Below are 23,314 nucleotides of genomic sequence, written 5' to 3'. Positions count from 1 at the left end.
CGAACAGAGGGCCACATTAATGAAAGCAGGCTCTTGGAATTATCTGGACTCTTGAAAGGACTCTTTCCGGGAACACAGTAGGTGCTCACAGAGTGGTTGTGATTGAGGTGAAGGCTGTCCTGTTGAAGACCTTGAAGGAAATGGTGTGCCTGGTTTCTTAACTATTTAAAATATCAGTGCTCTTTAAAAACCATTTAGTGATTCTAGACTAGAGAATGAGATGACTTTCCTAATAAATTATCATTAAGAATGTATAACACCATCTAAACTTGAAATAATCTTCCTTTCCCTTCCTTTAAGATTTAGTCTTCATGACCTCCTAATTGCTAAATCAATTAGCCTTTTTCTCGGTCGTCATCCCTCAGAACCCCCGCCTTTAAGGAGCATTACTGCCGCCTTCTCCTTGTCTGAACTGAAATCTGGCCGTCTCCTGAGGTCACCCCTTCACCTGCAGCTCCATACGGGGTGACCTTTCCATTTCATTCGCTGACCTCAGCACCAGCAGTGGGATTAATAACAGCTGTGGTTGCCACCCCTTCCCCAGCCTTGCCAAGAACAGAACTTTTCTACCTGTTGATGAAAACTTTGCTCCTTTCAGGCTCTTGCCATCGGACTACCTCCTCCTCCACCTTGTTGGAAGTATTTCCCCAGTGTATTAAAGACTTGATACACGGCTGAGAGTCTGCCACCACCCAGAGGCTGCCGTAAACCTGGTTGACTCTGGTATCTACAAAGACAACCCCCCAACATCTTCATCGTGGTCTTGGACCCCCTCATCTCTAGTGAACATCTGCCCTCCTCACCTTCAGTTACCTGTATTTACATGTTCACAAAGAAGAGCTTGTCATCACCCCTGTGTCCCCTCCAAATTCTAATCATCCCATCCAGTACAACCTACTGTGGCTCCAGTCAGCCAGAGTGCTCCACGTTCTATTTCCAACTTACCACTGTCTCCCCAGCTCTAGCCACTTCTTCTCCCCTGAATTACTGTGTAGTCCCCAGACTAGTTGTCTTTCGTTTTGCCACCTACACTCCATTCTTCACCCAGCAATCAGAAGATCATTTGAAGACGTTAACTGAATCATGTCACTTTTTTTTGCACAAGTCTCCAGATTCATATTAGTACTCATCACATGGCCTACATGGCCCTTTTTAGTTTGGCCTTACCTGTCCCTTCATATCCTATATGCTGTCCACCGAATGCACTCTGGCCTCCTTGCTTACTTCTGGTCAAGGCCTTTGCATTTGCCGTTCCCTCTGCCTGGCACATTCCCCATTACTTATTTGTAAGGCCTATGTCATTCCTTCAGCTCTCAGCCCATATGCTGCCTCTTCAGAGAGGGCCACCTGACGGCCACTCTGTGCACCCCTACTCTCTTTTATCTGAAACTGTGTGTGTATATTTAATGTTATTTTCCACTGTCTGAGGTTACTTATTTATATTTATCTGTTACCTGTTTTCCCCTCTAGGATGTAGATTAGTGTAAGGATAGGGACTTTGTCGGTATTGTTCACCTCTGATTTCCCAGCACCTGATGGTAACTAGAGCATACGAGGCATTTAGGAAGTATTTGCTGAATAAATGAATAATTAGCATGTGCTCTTGCTCTGGTTTTGAATTTGCCATACTCCTAATCATCATACTATCTTCAGACAATTTGTATCCATTCTTAATATTGCAGCCCCATTGCCATTTCCTCTGTCCTTTTCACTCTGTCAAATTCCTAGACTACCATGCATTGTTCATCACACTGACCATCTGACATTTTGATAGTTATTTATGTGCGTATCTCACTAATGAATGTGCCCCTCAGGCTGTAACTTCAGGAGAACAAGGTGTGTGCATTTCTTTCTTATTCCATTCTTACCGTAGTGCTTGGCACACTGGGATACTCAAGAAATGTGTGTTAAGTGAATGAATCTTAGTAAATTGTCATGTGATTGAACATCTTCTCCCCCTTTCTATTTTATTATCTCTACTAATAATTTAATTCCATGACTACTCTGGCTGGAGATTCCTTAAATGTCCACATTCTTTGGGATTCTGTATCTGGTCTGCTTCTCACAGCATAATCTGCTCTGGGATTCTTATTTCCGTCCCCTTAGCTTCAGACATCACTTCTTTATGGATGATTTCTAACCTGACCTCTCTCCTGAATCATAGCTGTTTGGATTTCTGCCCTAAAGTTCAAGAAAACCAATTCCTTCCCCTACCTGTAGGTGTACCCTTGAGTTATGCTTCCCTGTCATCTTCACTAGGTAATGCAGTCTACCTGGTCACCCAGGTTCTAAGCCCTGGGGTCCTCTTCAGCATCTCTCTCTCAGGTCACCCATCCAGTGTATCTCCAAGTCCTGTTGATTTGATGCAAGAAACGTCTTCTGTCCATTGGCTTCCTAGCTTCCCACATCCTTCCCCTCCAGCAAGTCTCACGTACTATGTTCTTCTACAACACTCTGTCATCTGCAGAGGAAGTAAGCCTGCCACTGTCTGGTGCCTTCATCTTCCACAGCCTCAATGCATGCTTCGTTTTTTCTGGGAACATTCAGGTAGTTGAGGACCATTCGATAATGGACTGAATTTTGATGAATGTGGCCGGCCTGTAAATTTTTGCATTAAGGAACGATAAACTTTTAATTTAATTCTACAGCTTCCGCAGTTTGGTCCAGCCTCCTGTCCTTTGTGCACCCACAATGCTTTCCCTTGGTGTGTCTTTTGTAAACTACTTTCCATAAGCAGAGTAGATTCCCAAGCTCCGTGCCCAAGTAGAATAGCATTGTTTCCAAAATGGGCTGTTGCCTATGATAGTCCCCAGTATAGGCCCAGCTGCCTCCTGCCTGCCTGTGGTGTCTTCTGCTTCCAGAAACATGCATCACAATAGCCCCACTCGCCCCTTCCTGACTTCAGTGCCCTAAAAATAAAAATGAGTGTGTTGAGGGAGATGCTCTTACTTAAGTTGCATTTTAGAACCAAATGCTTTCACCACCTGAGGGCTTCCCCTGGAAATGAACTGGAGATGGAACTGCTGAGAGATACTCACTCACAGGCAGGCCTTTGGGGCTGTCAGGATGCTTTTTTAGGTTCTCATTCCATTTGGATTTATTAGAATTTGTGATTGTCAAGTCTGATCAAGGTTTTAAAATAGGACTTTATTATTTTTTTTTTCTTTTCACATCTATCATTTCAACATCTAAGCCTAGAGGCTCTTAACTCCTTAAAGCTTCCTGATTTTGGCCTACTCATCTCCCTTAGTAAGTCCCTTGCCTGAAACAAATTGATCTGTAGGCAAGGCCTCATCACAGGCCTCTGATTCATCCAAAGGAGAAGGCAATGCAAGTTTATAGAGAATCCCCGAAGGTGGCTGCTGCACTTGACATTGGTTATCTCATTGAATTCTGTGAGGTATAGGTAGCATTCTCTTCATTTTAGAGATTAGAACTGCAGTTTAGAGATTCTAAGTAACTACTGATGTCTCACAGCAGTTTGTACAGAGTCAGCCTGAGATCTAGCTCTGTAGCAGCCTAGCTGTATGAGTCTGGAAATTATGTTCTTTACACTGTATGGGTACATTCGATTTGTTCGTAAATCACAAGTGGCACTGAAGGTGTTTATTTCTCATCTCATTACACTGAACAGTTAAGGGACATTTTTTACATTCCCCTCTTTCTTTTTTCTTCTCCATTGCCTTAGAGCATACTCCTTCCATGTTAGCGCGGACGGTCAGATGCAGCCTGTCCCTTTTCCCCCCGACGCCCTCATCGGACCCGGAATCCCCCGGCATGCTCGCCAGATCAACACCCTCAACCACGGGGAGGTGGTGTGCGCAGTGACCATCAGCAACCCCACGAGACACGTGTACACAGGCGGGAAGGGCTGCGTCAAGGTCTGGGACATCAGCCACCCTGGCAATAAGAGTCCTGTCTCCCAGCTCGACTGTCTGGTGAGTGAACATGGATGAACAAGACTTAGACTTTCATTCAGAATACAGGAGGAGCTGATGAGAGAACACCACACAGTATTGATATCAGGTAGATCGTTGCTCTTCAGGGGATTGCGATCTTTCACTTGGAGTATGTCTTTTGCTTCCTAGAGACACAGTGATCTAGTTCTTCACGTGTGGCATGTGCACCATACTGATTTCATTAACTCTGCCTCCCATGGGAAAAGACAAACCTCTTGTTTTCCTCTCTGATAGTTAAGCAAACTAAGAGCCCATCCAGTGACTTTATGAGCGTGCACCTAAATATCATCTGTCACATGTAAAGAGTAACTTACTGCCTTATGTGGCAAATACTAGATAGCCCCTCAGCTGCTACATTGGCCTTAGCCCTTGAGTTCTTTAGGAAATGTCAGTTTAGTAGAATTTTTGCTATAGCATGAGGCTACATCAATTGAACATAATTAAATATACATAAGATTCCCGTAACCTCATGAGCTGGGAGGAACTTTTTTTTTTCTGTTACTTAACACTCCATGATCAAGTCTTACCTCTGGTGCAGCTTCATCAAACGCATGATGCCCTTTAGTCACGTAATGCAGGCCCAGGCAAAAGGAACAGACTGCCAGGGAGATATCCCTGAAACTTTCTTGCCATCAGTAGCAGGACCTTTCAGCAGCAGAACTGAGCCTGAGTCTACCAAGGTTCCAGGTTTGGATACTCCAAGACTGTAAGAGCTCCTACATTAGTGTACGTGTGTATCTGTGTGTGCAGATGATGCAAGCAGTTGGTTAATTTGGTGGTGGTGCGAGTGGGTCTAGAGCTTTGCATTTTGATGCTAATTAAGATTAAATATCTCAGTACTACATTTTGTAGATCAAGTTTAAGTACTTCCCTAATTTCATGTAATTTTCTAGCATTAATCCACTTTATCATTGTCATAAGTATAAATGGCTCATTAAACCAGGAGGGAACACAATACTTTTATGGATTTCTGCTCTCATGTTAATGCTGTTTTCCTTTCCTCATGAGTAATCTCTTGATGGTTTTTGTCTCTACAGAACAGGGATAACTACATCCGTTCCTGCAGATTGCTTCCTGATGGTCGCACCCTAATTGTTGGAGGGGAAGCCAGTACTTTGTCCATTTGGGACCTGGCGGCTCCAACCCCACGCATCAAGGCAGAGCTGACATCCTCGGCCCCCGCCTGCTACGCCCTGGCCATCAGCCCCGATTCCAAGGTCTGCTTCTCATGCTGCAGTGACGGCAACATCGCTGTGTGGGATCTGCACAACCAGACCTTGGTGAGGTAGGTTAGCAGGATCTGTTACCAGGTTGTGAGGAGGAGCCGATTTTACCATATTTTGCCAAAGTACTGTGTATGTAGGTATGGGGGTGGGGGTGTGTGTGTGTGTAAAGGGATATCTTACTAAAAATTGTTCAGAACAGGTCCATTTTAAGATGTTAAAAACAAATTATCAGTATAAAAATCTGGTTTTCTATAGTACTTGAACTTCATAAAATGAGGTTTTTTTCCTTCCTTGACATTATACTAAAGCATCACCAATTTGTTTTAACAAAGTGAGGTCAGTTTGACATAATTAATACACATAAGGTTTCCATGACCTCATGAGCTCCTTAGACATCTGTAATTTGCCATCTGTGTTTGCTAACAAACCATTACTGTTGATAGAGCCTCATTGAGAAGATTTACAGTATATGGTACTGTCTTGGGTGCCATAGACATCAGTGTATGGTACTGGCTTGAGTGCCATAGACATCTAACAGGTTAATTCCTTCAGCAGGTATTTAGCAACTCCCATGGGCCTATGCACTGTATTGGGTGCAACTCATTCTGAAATGATCTAGATTATCTGTTGTCCCACCTTTGAGGTTGGATAGATAAAACTTTACAAGTGAGATTATAAATGGTTGGTGTTGGTAGATGAGAAAAGCTCTGAAACGATTCTCTAGGTGTCAATACCTAAGAGATTAGCAAGCAAGTAGAATGATCAGCTACAGGGTATGAAAAGGTTGTAATCAGAGGTAGCTACAAGTCATGTGTGTAAAAGAAGAGGGCTTTACTGTCTGTTATTTCAAAGGACTGAAACCTATAGATTCCAAAACAAATCGTTACTTTCATTGCTTATCAGGCAGGCTCTTATGTGAAGCTGCTTCTAACCCTTTTTTCTCCTGGTGACCTTGGTACATTTTGCCATGAGTGATCCCTGGGCCAGTAGTTCACACTGAGGATCTTTTCCAGGTGCCTTACTTGAGAGCCTTGCCTTCCGTCTTGCACAGCCACCCACAAACACATTGCTGCTCATTGGCAGAACTAGTTCTGTCGCTCCCTGTGCCATCCCCAGTCCTTTCTAAAAGGGAAAATTAAACTCTCTCCCTCATAGCACAGTGTTAGAATAGGTCTCAGAATATATATTTGATTAGTTCATGTACGTGTAGGTGTGTTTCCTTTTGTTAATTTCAGATTTTTTTTTTTCCATTAGTAATATCAATCATGTTTTCATGAAAAAGTAATTAGAAGAATTCCTAAGTATTCAAAATCAAGCAAAAAGTACAGGACATTTGGCATCTCCGTTAAACTTTAATCTCTTCATATATGCTTTGTTACTACTTTGAATAATTAGAAACCATAATAAACCAAAATGAAATCTACAAATAAGGCCTGGATTGAAATTGAATCATCAAGGAATTCTAAATTGAGTTTAACTAAAAGCTAACTTTTCAAGGGCTTTCCCTCCATTTTGACATTTTCAGGCAATTCCAGGGCCACACGGACGGAGCCAGCTGTATTGACATTTCTAATGATGGCACCAAGCTCTGGACGGGCGGTTTGGACAACACGGTGAGGTCCTGGGACCTGCGTGAGGGGCGGCAGCTGCAGCAGCATGACTTCACCTCCCAGGTATGATCTGTGGCTGAGGCATTTCAAAGATAGGGTTTTAGGCTGAGGTGGGCAGATCACCAGGTTGGGAAATCAAGACCATCCTGGCCAACATGGTGAAACCCCATCTCTACTAAAAGTACAAAACTTAGCTGGGCATAGTGGCATGCGCCTATAAATCCTGGCTACTCAGGAGGCTGTGGCAGGAGAATCGCTTGAACCTAGGAGGCTGAGATTGCACCACTGCACTTCAGCCTGGCGACAGAGCAAGACTCTGTCTCAAAATTAAAAAAATAAAAAAGATACAGTTTTATGAAACATATCACCTACTGAAAGAAGAGGCAGTTCACTTACCGTGTGATGTCACTTTTGATTCTGGATTAACCACTTTGAAATCTCATTACTTTGAAATCATCCATTTGACTTTGGTTTTCCCCTGTACAATTCAAATTATCTTGATTTTCTTCATAATTTAAGTAGTAACTATAGAAGGGATAGTACCTCCCAGATGAAAGAAGTGTGTCCACTGTGGCCACTGTCACCATCATCTGTTTTAATTCTAGATCTTTTCTCTGGGCTACTGCCCAACTGGAGAGTGGCTTGCAGTGGGGATGGAGAACAGCAATGTGGAAGTTTTACATGTCACCAAGCCAGACAAATACCAACTACATCTTCATGAGAGCTGTGTGCTGTCGCTCAAGTTTGCCCATTGTGGTAAGCAAGCACCTTTTGTCCATTTTCTGTCAACCAGAATTGCTCCTTCCCCCTTCCTGTGTTTTTATTTCCAAGTCGAATCCTTGAGTTCATTAACATGCCCCTCTTCAGAATTCTATTACTTCCTGATACATGCCTGCTTCCCCAACACCATGTAATTTTCTGGCATTAATCACTTTAACCTTAAGGATTAATGACTCATGAAATCCAGAAAGATAGACTTTATTTTTGAAGTGAAAGTTACTTTTTTACAAATGAATGAGTTTTCTGTGAATAGTTTGATGTTCTATAAAGCACATCTTGGTGTCTGACAAAGTAACACAAACATTGCCTTTTTCAAAACCCTTTACCTGTAGGCAAATGGTTTGTAAGCACTGGAAAGGACAACCTTCTGAATGCCTGGAGAACACCTTATGGGGCCAGTATATTCCAGGTAACATGGAACTTGTTAACTACCACTTATGTTTGTTTAATCAAACTCTCTGTGCATTCTCTGAGATTAATAATGTGCAGAAGTGTCCTGGCAGGTCAGAGCTAGTATTATGCACATTGTACAGAGAAGGAAACTGTGTCCAAGGGGAGGTTAAGTGTCACAGCAAAGCCATGGAGCTGGGGATAGTCCCCAGTGTTCTGCGCTCAGAGCCAGTGCTGTGCCTGATTCAGTGCTCACTGTTGCTTCATCATCAATTCCTTTTTGGAGTAGAGGTTTTATGTCTTTTGGGAATTTTGTACATGTATGTGTTTTTTAATTTTTAATTTTAAAAGTCGAGCATTTTGCTTAAATACGCTCTTGTTAGTAGTAGTAGTTTTTTTATTTTTATTTTTCCAAAGAAGAGTGCTATGAAAACGTTTGATAAAAATCAGTTTTATAAACTTTTACTTTTCCTCTTGACTCATACAAAGTTCCACTAGCTTGTGAAATTATTTGTAGAAGGACCAAATTGTAGACATAGTACCCATATATGCACGTGTACACACACACTCTCTCCTCCTCTCTCCTACTGGTACGTGAGAATTTCATAGGCAAGGTGAAAGACTTGCCTTTATTAACCTTCTATATTTAGGATGTTATTTCCTAGTGTTCATTTCTAGAAGTAATGTAATAGACTTGCAGTTTTCTTGACCAAGTGGTATTAAGTCATCATAAAGTAGATTAGTTCCATCGAATCCAAAATAGTATGCAAGATAATCAGTAGGGCAAAAAAAGCCAATTGTTGCAGTCATGAAGCTTCTAATTTATTTTTTTTAACTTATTTTTCTTTTTTATTGTATTTTAAGTTCTAGGGTACATGTGCGCAACATGCAGGTTTATTACATATGTGTACATGTGCCATGTTGGTGTGCTGCACCCATTAACTCGTCATTTACATTAGGTATATCTCCTAATGCTATCCTTCCCCACTCCCCCCACCCCACAACAGACTTCAGTGTGTGATGAAGTGACATCACTTCCTGTGTCCAAGTGATCTCATTGTTCAACTCCCACCTATGAGTGAGAACGTGCAGTGTTTGGTTTTCTGTTCTTGCAATAGTTTGCTGAGAATGATGGTTTCCAGCTGCATCCATGTCCCTACAAAGGACATGAACTCATCCTTTTTTATGGCTGCATAGTATTCCATGGTGTATATATTCCATGGTGTATATGTGACACATTTTTTTAATCCAGTTTGTCACTGATGGGCATTTGGGTTGGTTCCAAGTCTTTGCTGTTGTGAATAGTGCCGCAATAAACATACATGTGCATGTGTCTTTATAGCAGCATGATTTATAATCCTTTGGGTATATCCCCAGTAATGGGATGGCTGGGTCAAATGGTATTTCTAGTTCTAGATCCTTGAGGAGTCACCACACTGTCTTCCACAATGATTGAACTCGTTTACAGTCTCACCAGCAGTGTAAAAGTGTTCCTATTTCTCCACATCCTCGCCAGCACCTGTTGTTTCCTCACTTTTTAATGATCGCCATTCTAAGTGGTGTGAGATGGTATCTCATTGAGGTTTTGATTTGCGTTTCTCTGATGGCCAGTGATGATGAGCATATTTCATGTGTCTGTTGGCTGCATAAATGATGTCTTCTTTTGAGAAGTGTCTGTTCATATCCTTTGCCCACTTTTTGATGGGGTTGTTTTTTTCTTGTAAATTTGTTTGAGTTCTTTGTAGGTTCTGGATATTAGCCCTTTGTCAGATGAGTAGATTGCAAAAATTTTCTCCCATTCTGTAGGTTGCCTGTTCACTCTGATGGTAGTTTCTTTTGCTGTGCAGAAGCTCTTTAGTTTAATTAGATCCCATTTGTCAATTTTGGCTTTCATTGCCATTGCTTTTGGTGTTTTAGACATGAAGTCCTTGCCCATGCCTATGTCCTGAATGGTATTACCTAGGTTTTCTTCTAGGGTTTTTATGATTTTAGGTCTAACATTTAAGTCTCTAATCCATCTTGAATTAATTTTTGTATAAGGCATAAGAAAAGGATCCAGTTTCAGCTTTCTACATATGGCTAGCCAGTTTTCCCAGAACCATTTATTAAATAGGAAATCCTTTCCCCATTTCTTGTTATTGTCAGATTTGTCAAAGATCAGATGGTTGTAGATGTGTCGTGTTATTTCTGAGGGCTCTGTTCTGTTCCATTGGTCTGTATCTCTGTTTTGGTACCAGTACCATGCTGTTTTGGTTACTGTAGCCTTGTGGTATAATTTGAAGTCAGGTAGCGTGGTGCCTCCAGCTTTGTTCTTTTGGCTTAAGATTGTCTTGGCAATGAGGGTTCTCTTTTGGTTCCATATGAACTTTAAAGTAGTTTTTTCCAATTCTGTGAAGAAAGTCATTGGTAGCTTAATGGGGATGGTATTGAATCTATAAATTACCTTGGGCAGTATGGCTGTTTTCACAATATTGATTCTTCCTGTCCATGAGCATGGAATGTTCTTCCATCTGTTTGTGTCCTCTTTTATTTCATTGAGCAGAGGTTTGTAGTTCTCCTTGAAGAGGTCCGTCACATCCTTTGTAAGTTGGATTCCTAGGTATTTTATTCTCTTTGAAGCAATTGTGTATGGGAGTTCACTCATGATTTGGCTCTCTGTTTGTCTGCTACTGGTGTATAAGAATGCTACTGACTGTTGCACATTGATTTTGTATCCTGAGACTTTGCTGAAGTTGCTTATCAGCCTAAGGATATTTTGGGCTGAGACAGTGGGGTTTTCTAAATATACAATCATGTCATCTGCAAACAGGAACAATTTGACTTCCTCTTCTCCTAATTGAATACCTTTTATTTCTTTCTCTTGTCTGATTGCCCTGGCCAGAACTTCCAACACCATGTTGAATAGGAATGATGAGAGAGGGCATCCCTGTCTTGTGCCAGTTTTCAAGGGGAATGCTTCCAGTTTTTTCCCATTGAGTATGATATTGGCTGTGGGTTTGTCATAAATAGCTCTTATTATTTTGAGGTATGTTCCATCAATACCGAATTTATTGAGAGTTTTTATCATGAAGGGCTGTTGAATTTTGTCAAAGGCCTTTTCTGCATCTATTGAGATAATCTATGTGGTTTTTGTCTTTGGTTCTGTTTATGTGCTGGATTACGTTTATTGATTTGCGTATGTTGAACCAGCCTTGCATCCCAGGGATGAAGCCCACTTGATCATAGTGTATACGCTTTTTGATGTGCTGCTGGGTTCAGTTTGCAAGTATTTTACTGAGGATTTTTGCATCGATGTTTCATCAGGGATATTGGTCTAAAATTCTCTTTTTTTGTTCTGTCTCTGCCAGACTTTGGTATCAGGATGATGTTGGCCTCATAAAATGAGTTAGGGAGGATTCCCTCTTTTTCTATTGATTGGAATAATTTCAGAAGGAATGCTACCAGCTCCTCCTTGTACTCTAGTAGAATTCGGCTGTGAATCTGTCTGGTCCTGGACTCTTTTTGGTTGGTAGGCTATTATTGCCTCAATTTCAGAACCTGTTATTGGTCTATTCACGGATTCAAATTCTTCCTGGTTTAGTCTTGGGAGAGTATGTGTGTCCAGGAATGTATCCATTTCTTCTAGGTTTTCTAGTTTATTCGCATAGAGGTGTTTATAGTATTCTTTGATGGTGGTTTGTATTTCCGTGGGATCGGTGGTGATATCCCCGTTATCATTTTTTATTGTGTCTGTTTGATTCTTCTCTCTTTTCTTCCTTATTAGTCTTGCTAGCGGTCTATCAATTTTGTTGGTCTTTTCAAAAAACCAGTTCCTGGATTCATTGATTTTTTTGAAGGGTTTTTTTTGTGTGTGTCTCTATCTTCTTCAGTTCTGCTCTGATCTTAGTTATTTCTTGCCTTCTGCTAGCTTTTGAATGTTGCTTCTCTGGTTCTTTTAATTGTGATGTTAGGGTGTGTATTTTTGATCTTTTCTGTTTTCTCTTCTGGGCATTTAGTGCTATAAATTTCCCTCTACACACTGCTTTAAATGTGTCCCAGGATTCTGGTATGTTGTATCTTTGTTCTCATTGGTTTCAAAGAACATCTTTATTTCTGCCTTCGTTTCGTTATGTACCCAGTAGTCATTCAGGAGCAGGTTGTTCAGTTTCCATGTAGTTGAGCAGTTTTGATTGAGTTTCTTAATCCTGAGTTCCAGTTTGATTGCACTGTGGTTTGAGAGACAGTTTGTTATAATTTCTGTTCTTTTACATTTGCTGAGGAGTGCTTTACTTCCAACTATGTGGTCAATTTTGGAATAAGTGCGATGTGGTGCTGAGAAGAATGTATATTCTGTTGATTTGGCGTGGAGAGTTCTGTAGATGTCTATCAGGTCCGCTTGGTGCAGAGTTGAGTTCAATTCCTGGATATCCTTGTTGACTTTCTGTCTCGTTGATCTGTCTAATGTTACAGTTAAAGTCTCCCGTTATTATCGTGTGGGAGTCTAAGTCTGTTTGTAAGTATCTAAGGGCTTGCTTTATGAATCTGGGTGCTCCTGTATTGGGTGCATATATATTTAGGATAGTTAGCTCTTCCTGATGAATTGATCCCTTTACCATTATGTAATGACCTTCTTTGTCTCTTTTGATCTTTGTTGGTTTAAAGTCTGTTTTATCAGAGACTAGGATTGCAACCCCTGCCCTTTTTTGTTTTCCATTTGCTTGGTAGATCTTCCTCCATCCCTTTATTTTGAGCCTATGTATGTCTCTGTGTGTGAGATGGGTCTCCTGAATCCAGCAGACTGATGAGTGTTGACTCTTTATCCAATTTGCCAGTCTGTGTCTTTTAATTGGAGCATTTAGTCCATTTACATTTAAGGTTAATATTCTTATGTGTGAACTTGATCCTGTTATTATGATGTTAACTGGTTATTTTGCTTGTTAGTTGATGCAGTTTCTTCCTAGCATTGATGGTCTTTACATTTTGGCATGTTTTTGCAGTGGCTGCTACCAGTTGTTCCTTTCCATGTTTAGTGTTTCCTTCAGGATCTCTTGTAGGGCAGGCCTGGTGGTGACAAAATCTCTCAGCATTTGTTTGTCTGTAAAGGATTTTATTTCTCCTTTACTTATGAAACTTAGTTTGACTGGAAATGAAATTCTGTGTTGAAAATTCTTTTCTTTAAGAATGTTGAATACTGGCCCCCACTCTCTTCTGGCTTGTAGGGTTTCTGCAGAGAGATCCACTGTTAGTCTGATGGGCTTCCCTTTGTGGGTAACCCGACCCTTCTCTCTGGCTGCCCTTAACATTTTTTTCCTTCATTTCAACTTTGGTGAATCTGACAATTATGTTTCTTGGAGTTGCTCTTCTTGAGGAGTATCTTTGTGGTGTTCTCTGTATTTCCTGAATTTCAGTGTTGGCCTGCCTTGCTAAGTTGGGGAAGTTCTCCTGGATCATATCCTGCAGAGTGTTTTCCAACTTGGTTCCATTCTCCCCTTCACTTTCAGGTATACCAATCAGACGTAGATTTGGTCTTTTCACATAGTCCCATATTTCTTGGAATCTTTGTTCATTTCTTTTTACTCTTTTTTCTCTAAACTTCTCTTCTCGCTTCATTTCATTCATTCGATCTTCGATCACTGATACCCTTTCTTCCAGTTGATCGAGTCAGTTACTGAAGCTTGTACATTTGACATGTAGTTCTTATGTCATGGTTTTCATCTCTATCAGGTTGTTTAAGGACTTCTCTGCATTGGTTATTCTAGTTAGCCATTCATCAAATCTTTTTACAAGGTTTTTAGTTTCTTTCCACTGGGATCGTAATTCCTCCTTTAGCTCAGAGAAGTTTGATTGTCTGAAGTCTTCTTCTCTCAACTCATCAAAGTCATTCTCCGTCCAGCTTTGTTCCATTGCTGGAGAGGAGCTACATTCCTTTTGAAGGGGAGAGGCACTCTGATTTTTAGAATTTCCAGCCTGCTTTTTCCCTGTCTTTGTGGTTTTATCTACCTTTGGTCTTTGATGAGGGTGACGTACAGAGGGAGTTTTGGTGTGGATGTCCTTTCTGTTTGTTAGTTTTCCTTCTAACAGTCAGGACCCTCAGCTGCAGATCTGTTGGAGTTTGCTCGAGGTCCACTCCAGACCCTGTTTGCCTGGGTATCAGCAGCGGAGGCTGCAGAAGAGTGAATATTGCTGAACTGCATATGTTGCTGTCTGATCGTTCCTTTGGAAGCTTTGTCTCAGAGATGTACCCAGCCGTGTGAGGTGTGAGGTGTGAGGTGTCAGTCTGCCCCTAGTGTGGGATGCCTCCCAGTTAGGCTACTCGGAGGTCAGGGACCCACTTGAGCAGACAGTCTGTCCGTTCTCAGATCTCAAACTCTGTGCTGGGAAAACCATTACTCTCTTCAATGCTATCAGACAGGGACATTTATATCTGCAGAGGTTTCTGCTGCCTTTTGTTTGGCTATGCCCTGTCCCCAGAGGTGGAGTCTACAGAGGCAGGCAGGCAGGCACACCTCCTTGAGCTGCAGTGGGCTCCACCCAGTTTGAGCTTCCAGGTAACTTTGTTTACCTACTTAAGCCTCAACAATGGTGGGCACCCCTCCCCCAGCCTCCCTGCCACCTTGCAGTTAGATCTCAGAGTGCTGTGCTAGCAATGAGGGAGGCTCCGTGGGCATGGGACCCTCCAAGCCACGTGCGGGATATAATCTCTTGATGTGCCATTTGCTAAGACCCTTGCAAAAGCGCAGTATTAGGGTGGGAGTGACCCGATTTTCCATGTGTTGTATGTCACGGTTTCCCTTGGGTAGGAAAGGGATTTCCCTTCCCCCTTGCGCTTCCCGGGTGAGGCGATGCCTCGCCCTGCTTTGGCTCTCGCTCGTTGGGCTGCACCCACTGTCCTGCACCGACTGTGTGACACGCCCCAGTGAGATGAACCCGGTACCTCAGTTGGAAATGCAGAAATCTCCCATCTTCTGTATTGCACACTCAGGGAGCTGGAGTCTGGAGCTCTTCCTGTTCGGCCATTTTGGTGCAGATCTCGAAACCTATAATTTAATACAGCATTTTTCATATCATGGATTATGACTTGTTAGATAGTCCCAACTGCACTTAAAAAAGTACATTTTTTATAGTAAACCTAAGTACTATGTCTTTAAGTGTTTAAAGTATTCAGAGTCCTGGTTAAAATCCTGTGTTGTTTTCATTTTCAGTGAGCACAGTTTAGTTAAAAGTTAACATTGAATCCTTCATACTACAGTTGAATATAGTATATATAAAACTGTATGGTATGTTTTTCTTTTTAACTGTTGAACCTCTCCCCTCTTGCAAATTTGTGTTACATTTTAACAGTGGGAGCATTAGGCTTTTCACTAGAAATAATTTTACATTCTTTGTTTTTTTTTTAATGTGTTTTCAGTGCCATTTCTCATATCTGATCTCACTGAACTCTGCTGCATCCCTCTGAGGTGGTAGACAGGTAAAATGTCTACCTATTTGCTATTGTAAGGAAACTGAGGTACAGACAGGTTAAGTGACCTGTGCCGTGTTCCACAGCTCAACCTAACTCCAAGCCATCTGTTTGAAGTTGAGGGTTTTTCATGCCAATAACACCCCCCTCTTAACGGTAGACTAGGGCTTGAAATAAGGTCTTGCTTTGCCAGCAGAGGTGCTGAAACCATTGGCTTGCCTGCCTACCTGATGTCCTCAGGGCAGAAGCCTCCTGACTGACCCAGTGAGGTGTTGCCAAGAGTGGATCCGATCCACCTCTGCCATTTTAAGAAAGTGCCATGTGGTGGCTCATGTCTGTAATCTCATGCATAATTTGGGAGGTCAAAGCAAGAGGATCACTTGAGCCCAGGAGTTTGAGACCAGCCTGGGCAACTTAGTGAGACCCTGTCTCTAGAAAAAGAAAGTTAAAAAATTAGGTGTAATGGGACACACCAATGTCATAGTCCCAGCAGTTCAGGAGACTGAGGTGGGAGGATTGCTTGAGCTCAGAAGGTCAAGGCTGCAGTGAGCTGTGGTCACACCACTGCAGTCCATCCTCAGTGACCGAGGGAGACCCTGTCTCGTTAAAAAATAAATAAATTTAAAAAAAGGCAGCAACACTCTCCGTGACCACCTTTCACCTTTCCTTGACTGGGCTCCTGTTTGGTGAAGGAGCACGTTAAATTTGCATTTGCTTCAAGTCCTCCATACTCATGGGATTTTTCTTTCGGTATTTAACATTTTTGATTATATGTTTCTTTCCTAGTCCAAAGAATCCTCATCGGTGCTTAGCTGTGACATCTCCGTGGATGACAAATATATTGTCACTGGCTCTGGGGATAAGAAGGCCACGGTTTATGAAGTTATTTATTAAGGACAAATCTTCATGCAGACTGGACTCCTCCTGGTAGCACTTTGCTCTGTCATCCTTTTTGTTCACCCCCATCCCCGCATCTAAAAACCAAGGATTTCAGATACTCATTGCAGTTGTGGAGTTTAAATCCCCTTTCTTAACCTCACTTCCCACTTGCTATTGAATTGTGAATAGTCATTAAAAACCTGTGATACCAAATCTTCAGCTATCTACTTGGAAGAACATGGAATAAGCATACTTAACAGTGAACAGAATCTTTAATTATGTATTATATCTGTAATATATTTATTTTGTTTAAAGAAGGCTTTCTAACAATGACTGACTAAATAAAGCTGTCTGCTCCTGCATTGATAATGAAGGTGCGTTGTATTTGATACCCCTCCCCCCCTTTTTTTGGCAAAGGAGGGGAAAGGAAGGTTTAAAATAATTGATTTAAAATGTCACTAAATGTAGACTGATGACTGTATAGAGATGTGAAATGTATAATTACACATGGAAGCAATATGTTGCTGTGTTGTTATTAGGTTTTTTTGTTTTTGTTTTCTACATCTTTCAAAGACCTTTGGAAATTTGGCTGAACAATTAGAACACAACAGGCCATCTCATACTCATTTGGATCTATTTAGACGACGTTAACCAATATATCTATAGCTTTAGATTATATTCGATAAAAGTAATTGGACTTCTTTTCTTTTTTTGACTCGTTGACAAGTGTCTTTGTAATATGTTTTTAGTTCCCTTTTTTGTTGTATTATAGACAGATGAACAAATTAAATTTGGCCTCAAAGAGAGAACTTAATCCCTTCTGGATATTTTTGCCACGTTTCTTTGCAAAAGGGAGATATATATATATATACACACACATATATATATATATCTTTAGTCAGTTTTGTTGTTATGAGAAATTATGGGTTATTTTGTGGCATGCTCTTTGGGAGCTGCACAGTTATGGGGAGGACTCCCACTGCTGTGCAAGTCAAGTCTTTCACAAAACAAGGACAGCAGAGGAGGGTTTGCAGAGACCTCCCTCTGAAAAACACAAAGAATGGACTCTCTCCTGGGATGAGGACTTGCTTTCTTTACCTCCGGTTCTTTCCATGTCTTAGTTGGATGTCCCTGAAATGGACACAGGCTGTGCCATTGTGCCAGAAACATTGTGTTATATTTTATGTTGTTGTTGTTGCTGTTAAACTATAATATGTGACTTCTTTTTTTATTATTATTTTTTGTTTGAATGCTTTAAAAAATCTTTTAAGTCTGTGGATCTGCTGATGTACAGTGCCTTTGCTGCTATGGATCAAAATCAAAAGAACCGTGTAGATATACTTTATTGTATAAGTAGAAAATTACTTAATTTCATACTAGAAATGGATGGATGCTGCAAGTTGAAATGGACTGTCCATTGACGTTCCTAATGTGGTAGCAGAAAAAAAAATGGTGTCTTAAGTGCTTAGTGTTTGATGTCATTAACAGTTTCGTAAAACTCTACAGTGTAGAAAGATTTTGATACTAAACTGTGCATTGTACATAATTCTAATGCATTGTATTGACCACCAGTACTTCTATAATGGTAGATTGTTTGTGCATTCAGACTTTTAAGCATTAAACATAAATAACTTCTAGTATGCTTATTTTTCTAATTCTTTGTCTTGATGACATTAGTTTATTTTTTATCTTTGGCTGTGCCACTCCTATATATTAAAAATGCCTAGTTTTTTCAAGGGAGTTTGTTGTTAAGGTAATGTGGTTTTTTTGTTGTTGTTAAAGTAGTGTGGGTTTTTTCATTATTGCTACTTTTGTTTTGGTTTTGTCTTTACTTGAAAGGAGCTAGGAAAGGTAGGTGATAAAAGTTAACAGTGACCAGTTGGTGCTAAATATTTATTGAGTACCTCTTTGATTTGTAAAAGTACTGCCTATCAAAAGGTTATCATGTCCCTCAAACCCTTGATGCTTTAGAGGTATGCTGTTCAATATGGTTACCCTAGGCATTTGTGGCTCTTTAAATTTATTAAAGTTAAATAAAACTAGAAATCCAATTTACCAGTCACACAAACTACATTTCAAGTGTCAAGTAGCCACATGTGGCTAATGGCTACCATATTGGACTGGACACATGAACACGGCCTTTAAGTTAGCCCACATAAACCATTGCCAGCCATTTGGGTTTGGGAAGCATTTCTAGCATAACACACTGAGATCTTTACACCAGGCTTCTTGGGCTGCTACTGGTTGGGTGGATGAAGATTCAGTATGAGGAGGAGTTTAAACTAAGAATTCTAAAGTCCTGGGACTCAAAAATCTGACATTTTAAGGTTTTACTAAGTAGGAGGATTGGAAGCCCCACAGTATTCTGGAAGGATCGTCTGTAACAGATACTGACTTTGGTTGCTGAGTTAAGTACAGTATTCATCAATTGGACTGGAAGCCGCACTTCCAGTGTGATACCATGTGCGTTGTTACATCGAATGATGACACACAAGTCAGTCAAGGCTGGCTGAAAAATTAAAAACCATAAATAACACGGGGGTAAGTGATCATCTTCAAAGGTGTGTCACCTAGACAGGATGGTGGAGTTTATGTTGGACTGGGAAGGAATAATCTTCAATATCTGCTATGTACAGAGCACTGTACTGGCTTATATTACATATATATGTATAATGTGTATATAATATATACATACAATATTAGCCACCTACACATTATCTCAGGTTTTTCACAGCTTGTGTACCTATATGATCCAAAGATTTAGCCTCAGGGAAAAGCGAGTCTGAGGAAGGTACTAATGCATCGAGTGTATCTGTACACACTGGAAGACTGGGGGCATCTGGAGTAAGAGGGAGGTGTTTATCCAGGTAGGGCACAGAGCAGAGTTGTCCATTGGACTGACACAGTGGACCACACGCTGGCCTAATAACATCTGAGCTCTGGGTGGCTTTGGAGAGGAGAAGCTGGCGATCCCTCATAGAGTGGCAACCCCAGGGTCTGGACAGCAGCATCACCGGGCCTCCACTGAGAGCTTGGATTCCCCTCGCCACATAAGACACTGCATCCCCTTCCCCACAGCAGGGATTGTGTGAACTTTCTCCTCTAGTGCGCAGCTTAGTACCAGGTTTATGTGTGAACTTTCTCCTCTAGTGCGCAGCTTAGTACCAGGTTTATATAGTAGTAATCTTTGCTGAATTGGGCAGATTAGGAGGGTAGTGAGCATGGAAATGTAAGTTCTTCCCACTTTTAAAGTATTCCTCCGTTAATTCATGTATAACCTTATTAAAAATGTTTAACAGATGAGATAGCTTTGGCACAAAAAATATGACACGTGCATAGTGTGCACCTCTAGAAGGTGGAACGTGCCTGCCTCAAGGGGTTGGAATTCCTACTGGGTATCTGATGGGTGAAGCCTGTGATGCCTTTAATTGTCTTTAGAGACATCCAAAACATTGGCTGTTGAATGGAATAAAAAACTGAGACGAATGCATAGATTTAACTTTTTTAAACAAGTGGGCATCTGTTTCCTCTCATTGCTAATGTATTATTAAATTAAATTTTTATGTCTATATATTAATCTCAGCCCTGGCTTAATGTGCACAGAATCTTGATGTTCTTGATATTGTAATTCTAATGTTAAAAGTAATTGCTTAAACTTGGTTTTTAAGTTAACCATCGTTTTTGCTTCAAATGTAGTCTTGCAGAGTCTGAAGAACAACAAAGACAGGAATCACCCTGAACCAGGGAAAACTTAGTTTCAATGAGAGGAGAGCAGAACTCTCAAGACACTACAAGCAAAACCAGAGTAAAGAAGGCATCATGAGCTTCCTAAGATTGGCAGGTCAAATGAGAGTGACAGACCCTAAGTCCTTAAGAGTATTTATGGATACATACCTCGCTTTGGGCCACTCTTTAGCAATATGGCTTCATAGTCTCAGCTGCAAGAGATCCAGCCTTGTCCTAAAACAGTATATGTTGGAACCTTAGCTGCAGCCTCAGAATACCTGCAAGTGGTTGAAAATTACACAGCCTTGGGATATCAAAAAACTTGGTTTCAAATCATCACACACAGCCGTGAAATTCTGGGTTCCTGCAGCCAAAAGCAGGGGAAATGTGGATGTTCTTCAGCCAGAGGTAGTATTCTCGTTAGAGGTGCTGTGCGCATGCGAGCCTCGTGAACATATCCTCAACTGTCACCTCATCTACTTCTAGACATGCCTCAATCTGGACAGTTTTACAGTTGTGCTGTCCTAGAAGCAAAATGTCCAACTTAAGGTATTTGTCGATTGATATTTTTGACAGTTTTATGGAAATTTGTTCTGAGATTCCGTGTCCAGCGTTGAGTAAGCAATTACAAAATTATGAAGATGTCAGTGCCAAAAAAATTATTTCTTTGATATTCTTGGATGCTCATATCCAAAACTACCTAGCTGCTGCAACTTGCAAAGAGGCATTCAACAAGCTCTAAGGTCCTGCAGTTTCTCACTGGGGCAGCAGCTCATAACCACCCCCGTTCTTTTGAGCTAATTGCATTTATCTGCCTTTAGGTTCAAACTTACATTCAGAACTAACAATGAAAATGGCTTATTTTTGATGACTTGAGCACATTAGAAAACCTCTCATGTATGAGAGCATTTTAAGAGTAATGCTATCAAGGTAGAACTCTTACCTTACAAGCAGTTTAGTTTGCATTTGTGGCAGCCTGTGATAGAATCTTGTGGATCCCAGAAAGGAATTCACGGGAAGACTCTAGTTTACCTGTCCTCAGGGAAATAAAATTCTCAGCTAAGACTTCATATATTTGGCCTGCAGAGAGTTCCCACAGGGTTGTTTTTAGTCCAGAGGCAAATGATGAGCACAAGTCTTTTCATGAAAGTTGTCCCATTTGATCTCAATGCAGGCCTAGCCAGGGTGGACACTAGAATCCTGAATTTACACACAAGAGCACCAAGGATCGGAGGAGAAAGGTGTTTACCCAAATCCATATCTTCTGGGGATACAAGCCCAAGGGTCCTGACTTGGCGGTCCAGAATTCTGTACTGTCTGTCCAGCATGGAGGTTGGAACACAGATGGAAATGAAGGGTTCAAGACACTTCATTGCTCTTTGTCCCTTGGTTTCACACAAATTAACTGGCTTCTGGTTTCAGCATCACAGAACCTTTTGACAACTCCTGAAATCAATCACAAATTGTCTTCTTTTGTCATGTGCTGTGTGTTCCCACTGTGGACTGAATGTGGTACGTACAATGCAGATACCCACTCATGTGTGAGTAGATGTCTCGTATGTGCGACCCTTGGCCTCTGACTGTCGCAGGGAGCCCATTAACTTCACCCTGTGGGGTGATGAGAACATTGGGAAGGTTATTTTGGAAGAAGATTTAAAGTCACATAAATGTCGTGTTTTATTTGACTTGGGTGTAGTAAAATACACGAAGGTACTTGTGAAGTAGTTGAGTTTTGAGAATTTAGGCAGCAAAATTTTGGGACTCCGTTTAGGTAGGATCTAATGAAACTCATGCCCTAGTGTTTCTGGATGGCCCTGCATTTCTCCCTAGACTTAAGGAACAGTTGGCCATTACCCAGTCTTCACTAGACACCCCCACTGCCTCTTCCAAGAGGAGCTACCATACTTGGTACCCTGGCTGTATCTTATGTGGCAGAAAGTATGAGTTGAGCTAGGGAATTTTTTGTTCTCAGGAGGCTGGGAAGTTGCAGGAGAGTGAGTGACTGGTGGGAACTGAGTCAAGGGTGAAATGCAGGCATTGTGACCATGAGGGCTCCAGGCAGAGAGACTGTCAGACCAAGCTTGTGCCTTCCTCCTCGTCCCAGCAGCACAGGGACTGGGAGAGATACTAGCAGGATGTACCACAAGGGCAGGAGTGAGCCTCCAGGACCACTGTGCTGCAAGCAGTTCCTTAAGATGACTTCCCATTGCTTGAAGAACTTCAGTTGGATGCCTCTTTGCCCTAGAAGAGTTGAGTTTAAACAAATACCTATTCACTTAAACACCTGTTGGGGTCAACTTTGGGTAATGTACCAAATGCAGAGAAGCCTGTTAGTGCCGAGAATAAAGCATCCCTCTCAGAAGTCAGCTAGTCCTTCCCAGATAACGTGAAAACAAGGCTTTGTTTCTGGAGTAATTGAAGAAATCAACTGTTAAACCTTGTTCTTAAATCTCCGTCAGAGATTCATAGCCCCTTTCATGTTTCCTCTGAGTAGGCAATCAGTGTTAATGAAATGTGATTTCAGGTTTTACAGCTGAGTCAGGAAATTCAAAGTTATGGTTTCCACGCTGATGGTTATCCCACCACTACCAGTGCAGCTGTAGGCATCCAGGTTTTAGTATGGGCAAGAACAGCCTCCTGGGCACAAGAAGGTTGTAAAGGTTACTTTGAGAACAAAGGCCTTGATTTGCAGACACGTGTTCCTGAGTGATGATCTTAAAAACAAAGCATAAAGCGCCCCTAATGAGAAGATTAGTGGTGACTCAAGCTGACTACAAGTGAAAGGATTTAACTGCAGTCCCTGAGGGTTAGACTTACACATTTTTGAGTCACCTTTGCATTTACCTTGAGAGGCTCTGCCTGAGGTGGTTGCCTTGTGCTTTGCAGACATCCTGCTTTGTATGCAGCATAGACTTTGAGCAGGAGACTTAGCAACCAGACTTCCAGCTCAGCTCTTCCAACTTCAGCACGCGGCATTTGCAGCATGTGTGTGTGCGCGCGCACGTGCACTTTTCTTGCCAAAGATTTGCTTGTGCACAAATTATAGAGCACAGCATTATGGTGTCTTTTTCGTATTTCATACCACTAGGTTTTTAAAAGTCATTGAATTTATAATCTGACCGCAGACCTGCAGGAGAGGGTAAGATAAGGCAATTTGGTGTTGTCCAAGCTTGCAAAGTTTCATCTATTTAAATTGTTACAAATTTTTCTTATTTTTGTGGTGACAATTGTCGCATCATAATTTACCTCTTGTCATCTGACATTTTCAGGAAGTGAAAAATTCCATGTTGCTTACTTTTTTAGATA

At 41.4% G+C, this 23,314-nt stretch overlaps 1 protein-coding gene across 12 annotated transcripts in view; it reads left to right on the top strand.

The window, feature by feature from the left end:
• TLE4 (TLE family member 4, transcriptional corepressor) overlaps positions 1-17,919 on the top strand; it is a 158,383-nt gene extending 140,464 nt beyond the window's left edge. For all 12 annotated transcript variants that reach the window (XM_007969570.3, XM_037998539.2, XM_007969566.3 and 9 more), the window contains 6 exons: positions 3,689-3,938; positions 4,997-5,244; positions 6,711-6,858; positions 7,401-7,551; positions 7,908-7,984; positions 16,190-17,919. In XM_007969570.3, the coding sequence (XP_007967761.1) occupies positions 3,689-3,938; positions 4,997-5,244; positions 6,711-6,858; positions 7,401-7,551; positions 7,908-7,984; positions 16,190-16,297 (982 nt within the window). In that variant the 3' untranslated portion in view covers positions 16,298-17,919. The remainder of the gene's footprint in view (positions 1-3,688; positions 3,939-4,996; positions 5,245-6,710; positions 6,859-7,400; positions 7,552-7,907; positions 7,985-16,189) is intronic.
• The last annotated feature ends 5,395 nt before the right edge of the window (positions 17,920-23,314 follow it).

This window comes from Chlorocebus sabaeus, chromosome 12 (assembly GCF_047675955.1).
Source record: "Chlorocebus sabaeus isolate Y175 chromosome 12, mChlSab1.0.hap1, whole genome shotgun sequence".
NCBI classification, from domain to species: domain Eukaryota; kingdom Metazoa; phylum Chordata; class Mammalia; order Primates; family Cercopithecidae; genus Chlorocebus; species Chlorocebus sabaeus.
The sequence above is the reverse complement of the archived record's forward strand: the minus strand, read 5'-3'. Positions and strand labels throughout refer to the sequence as shown.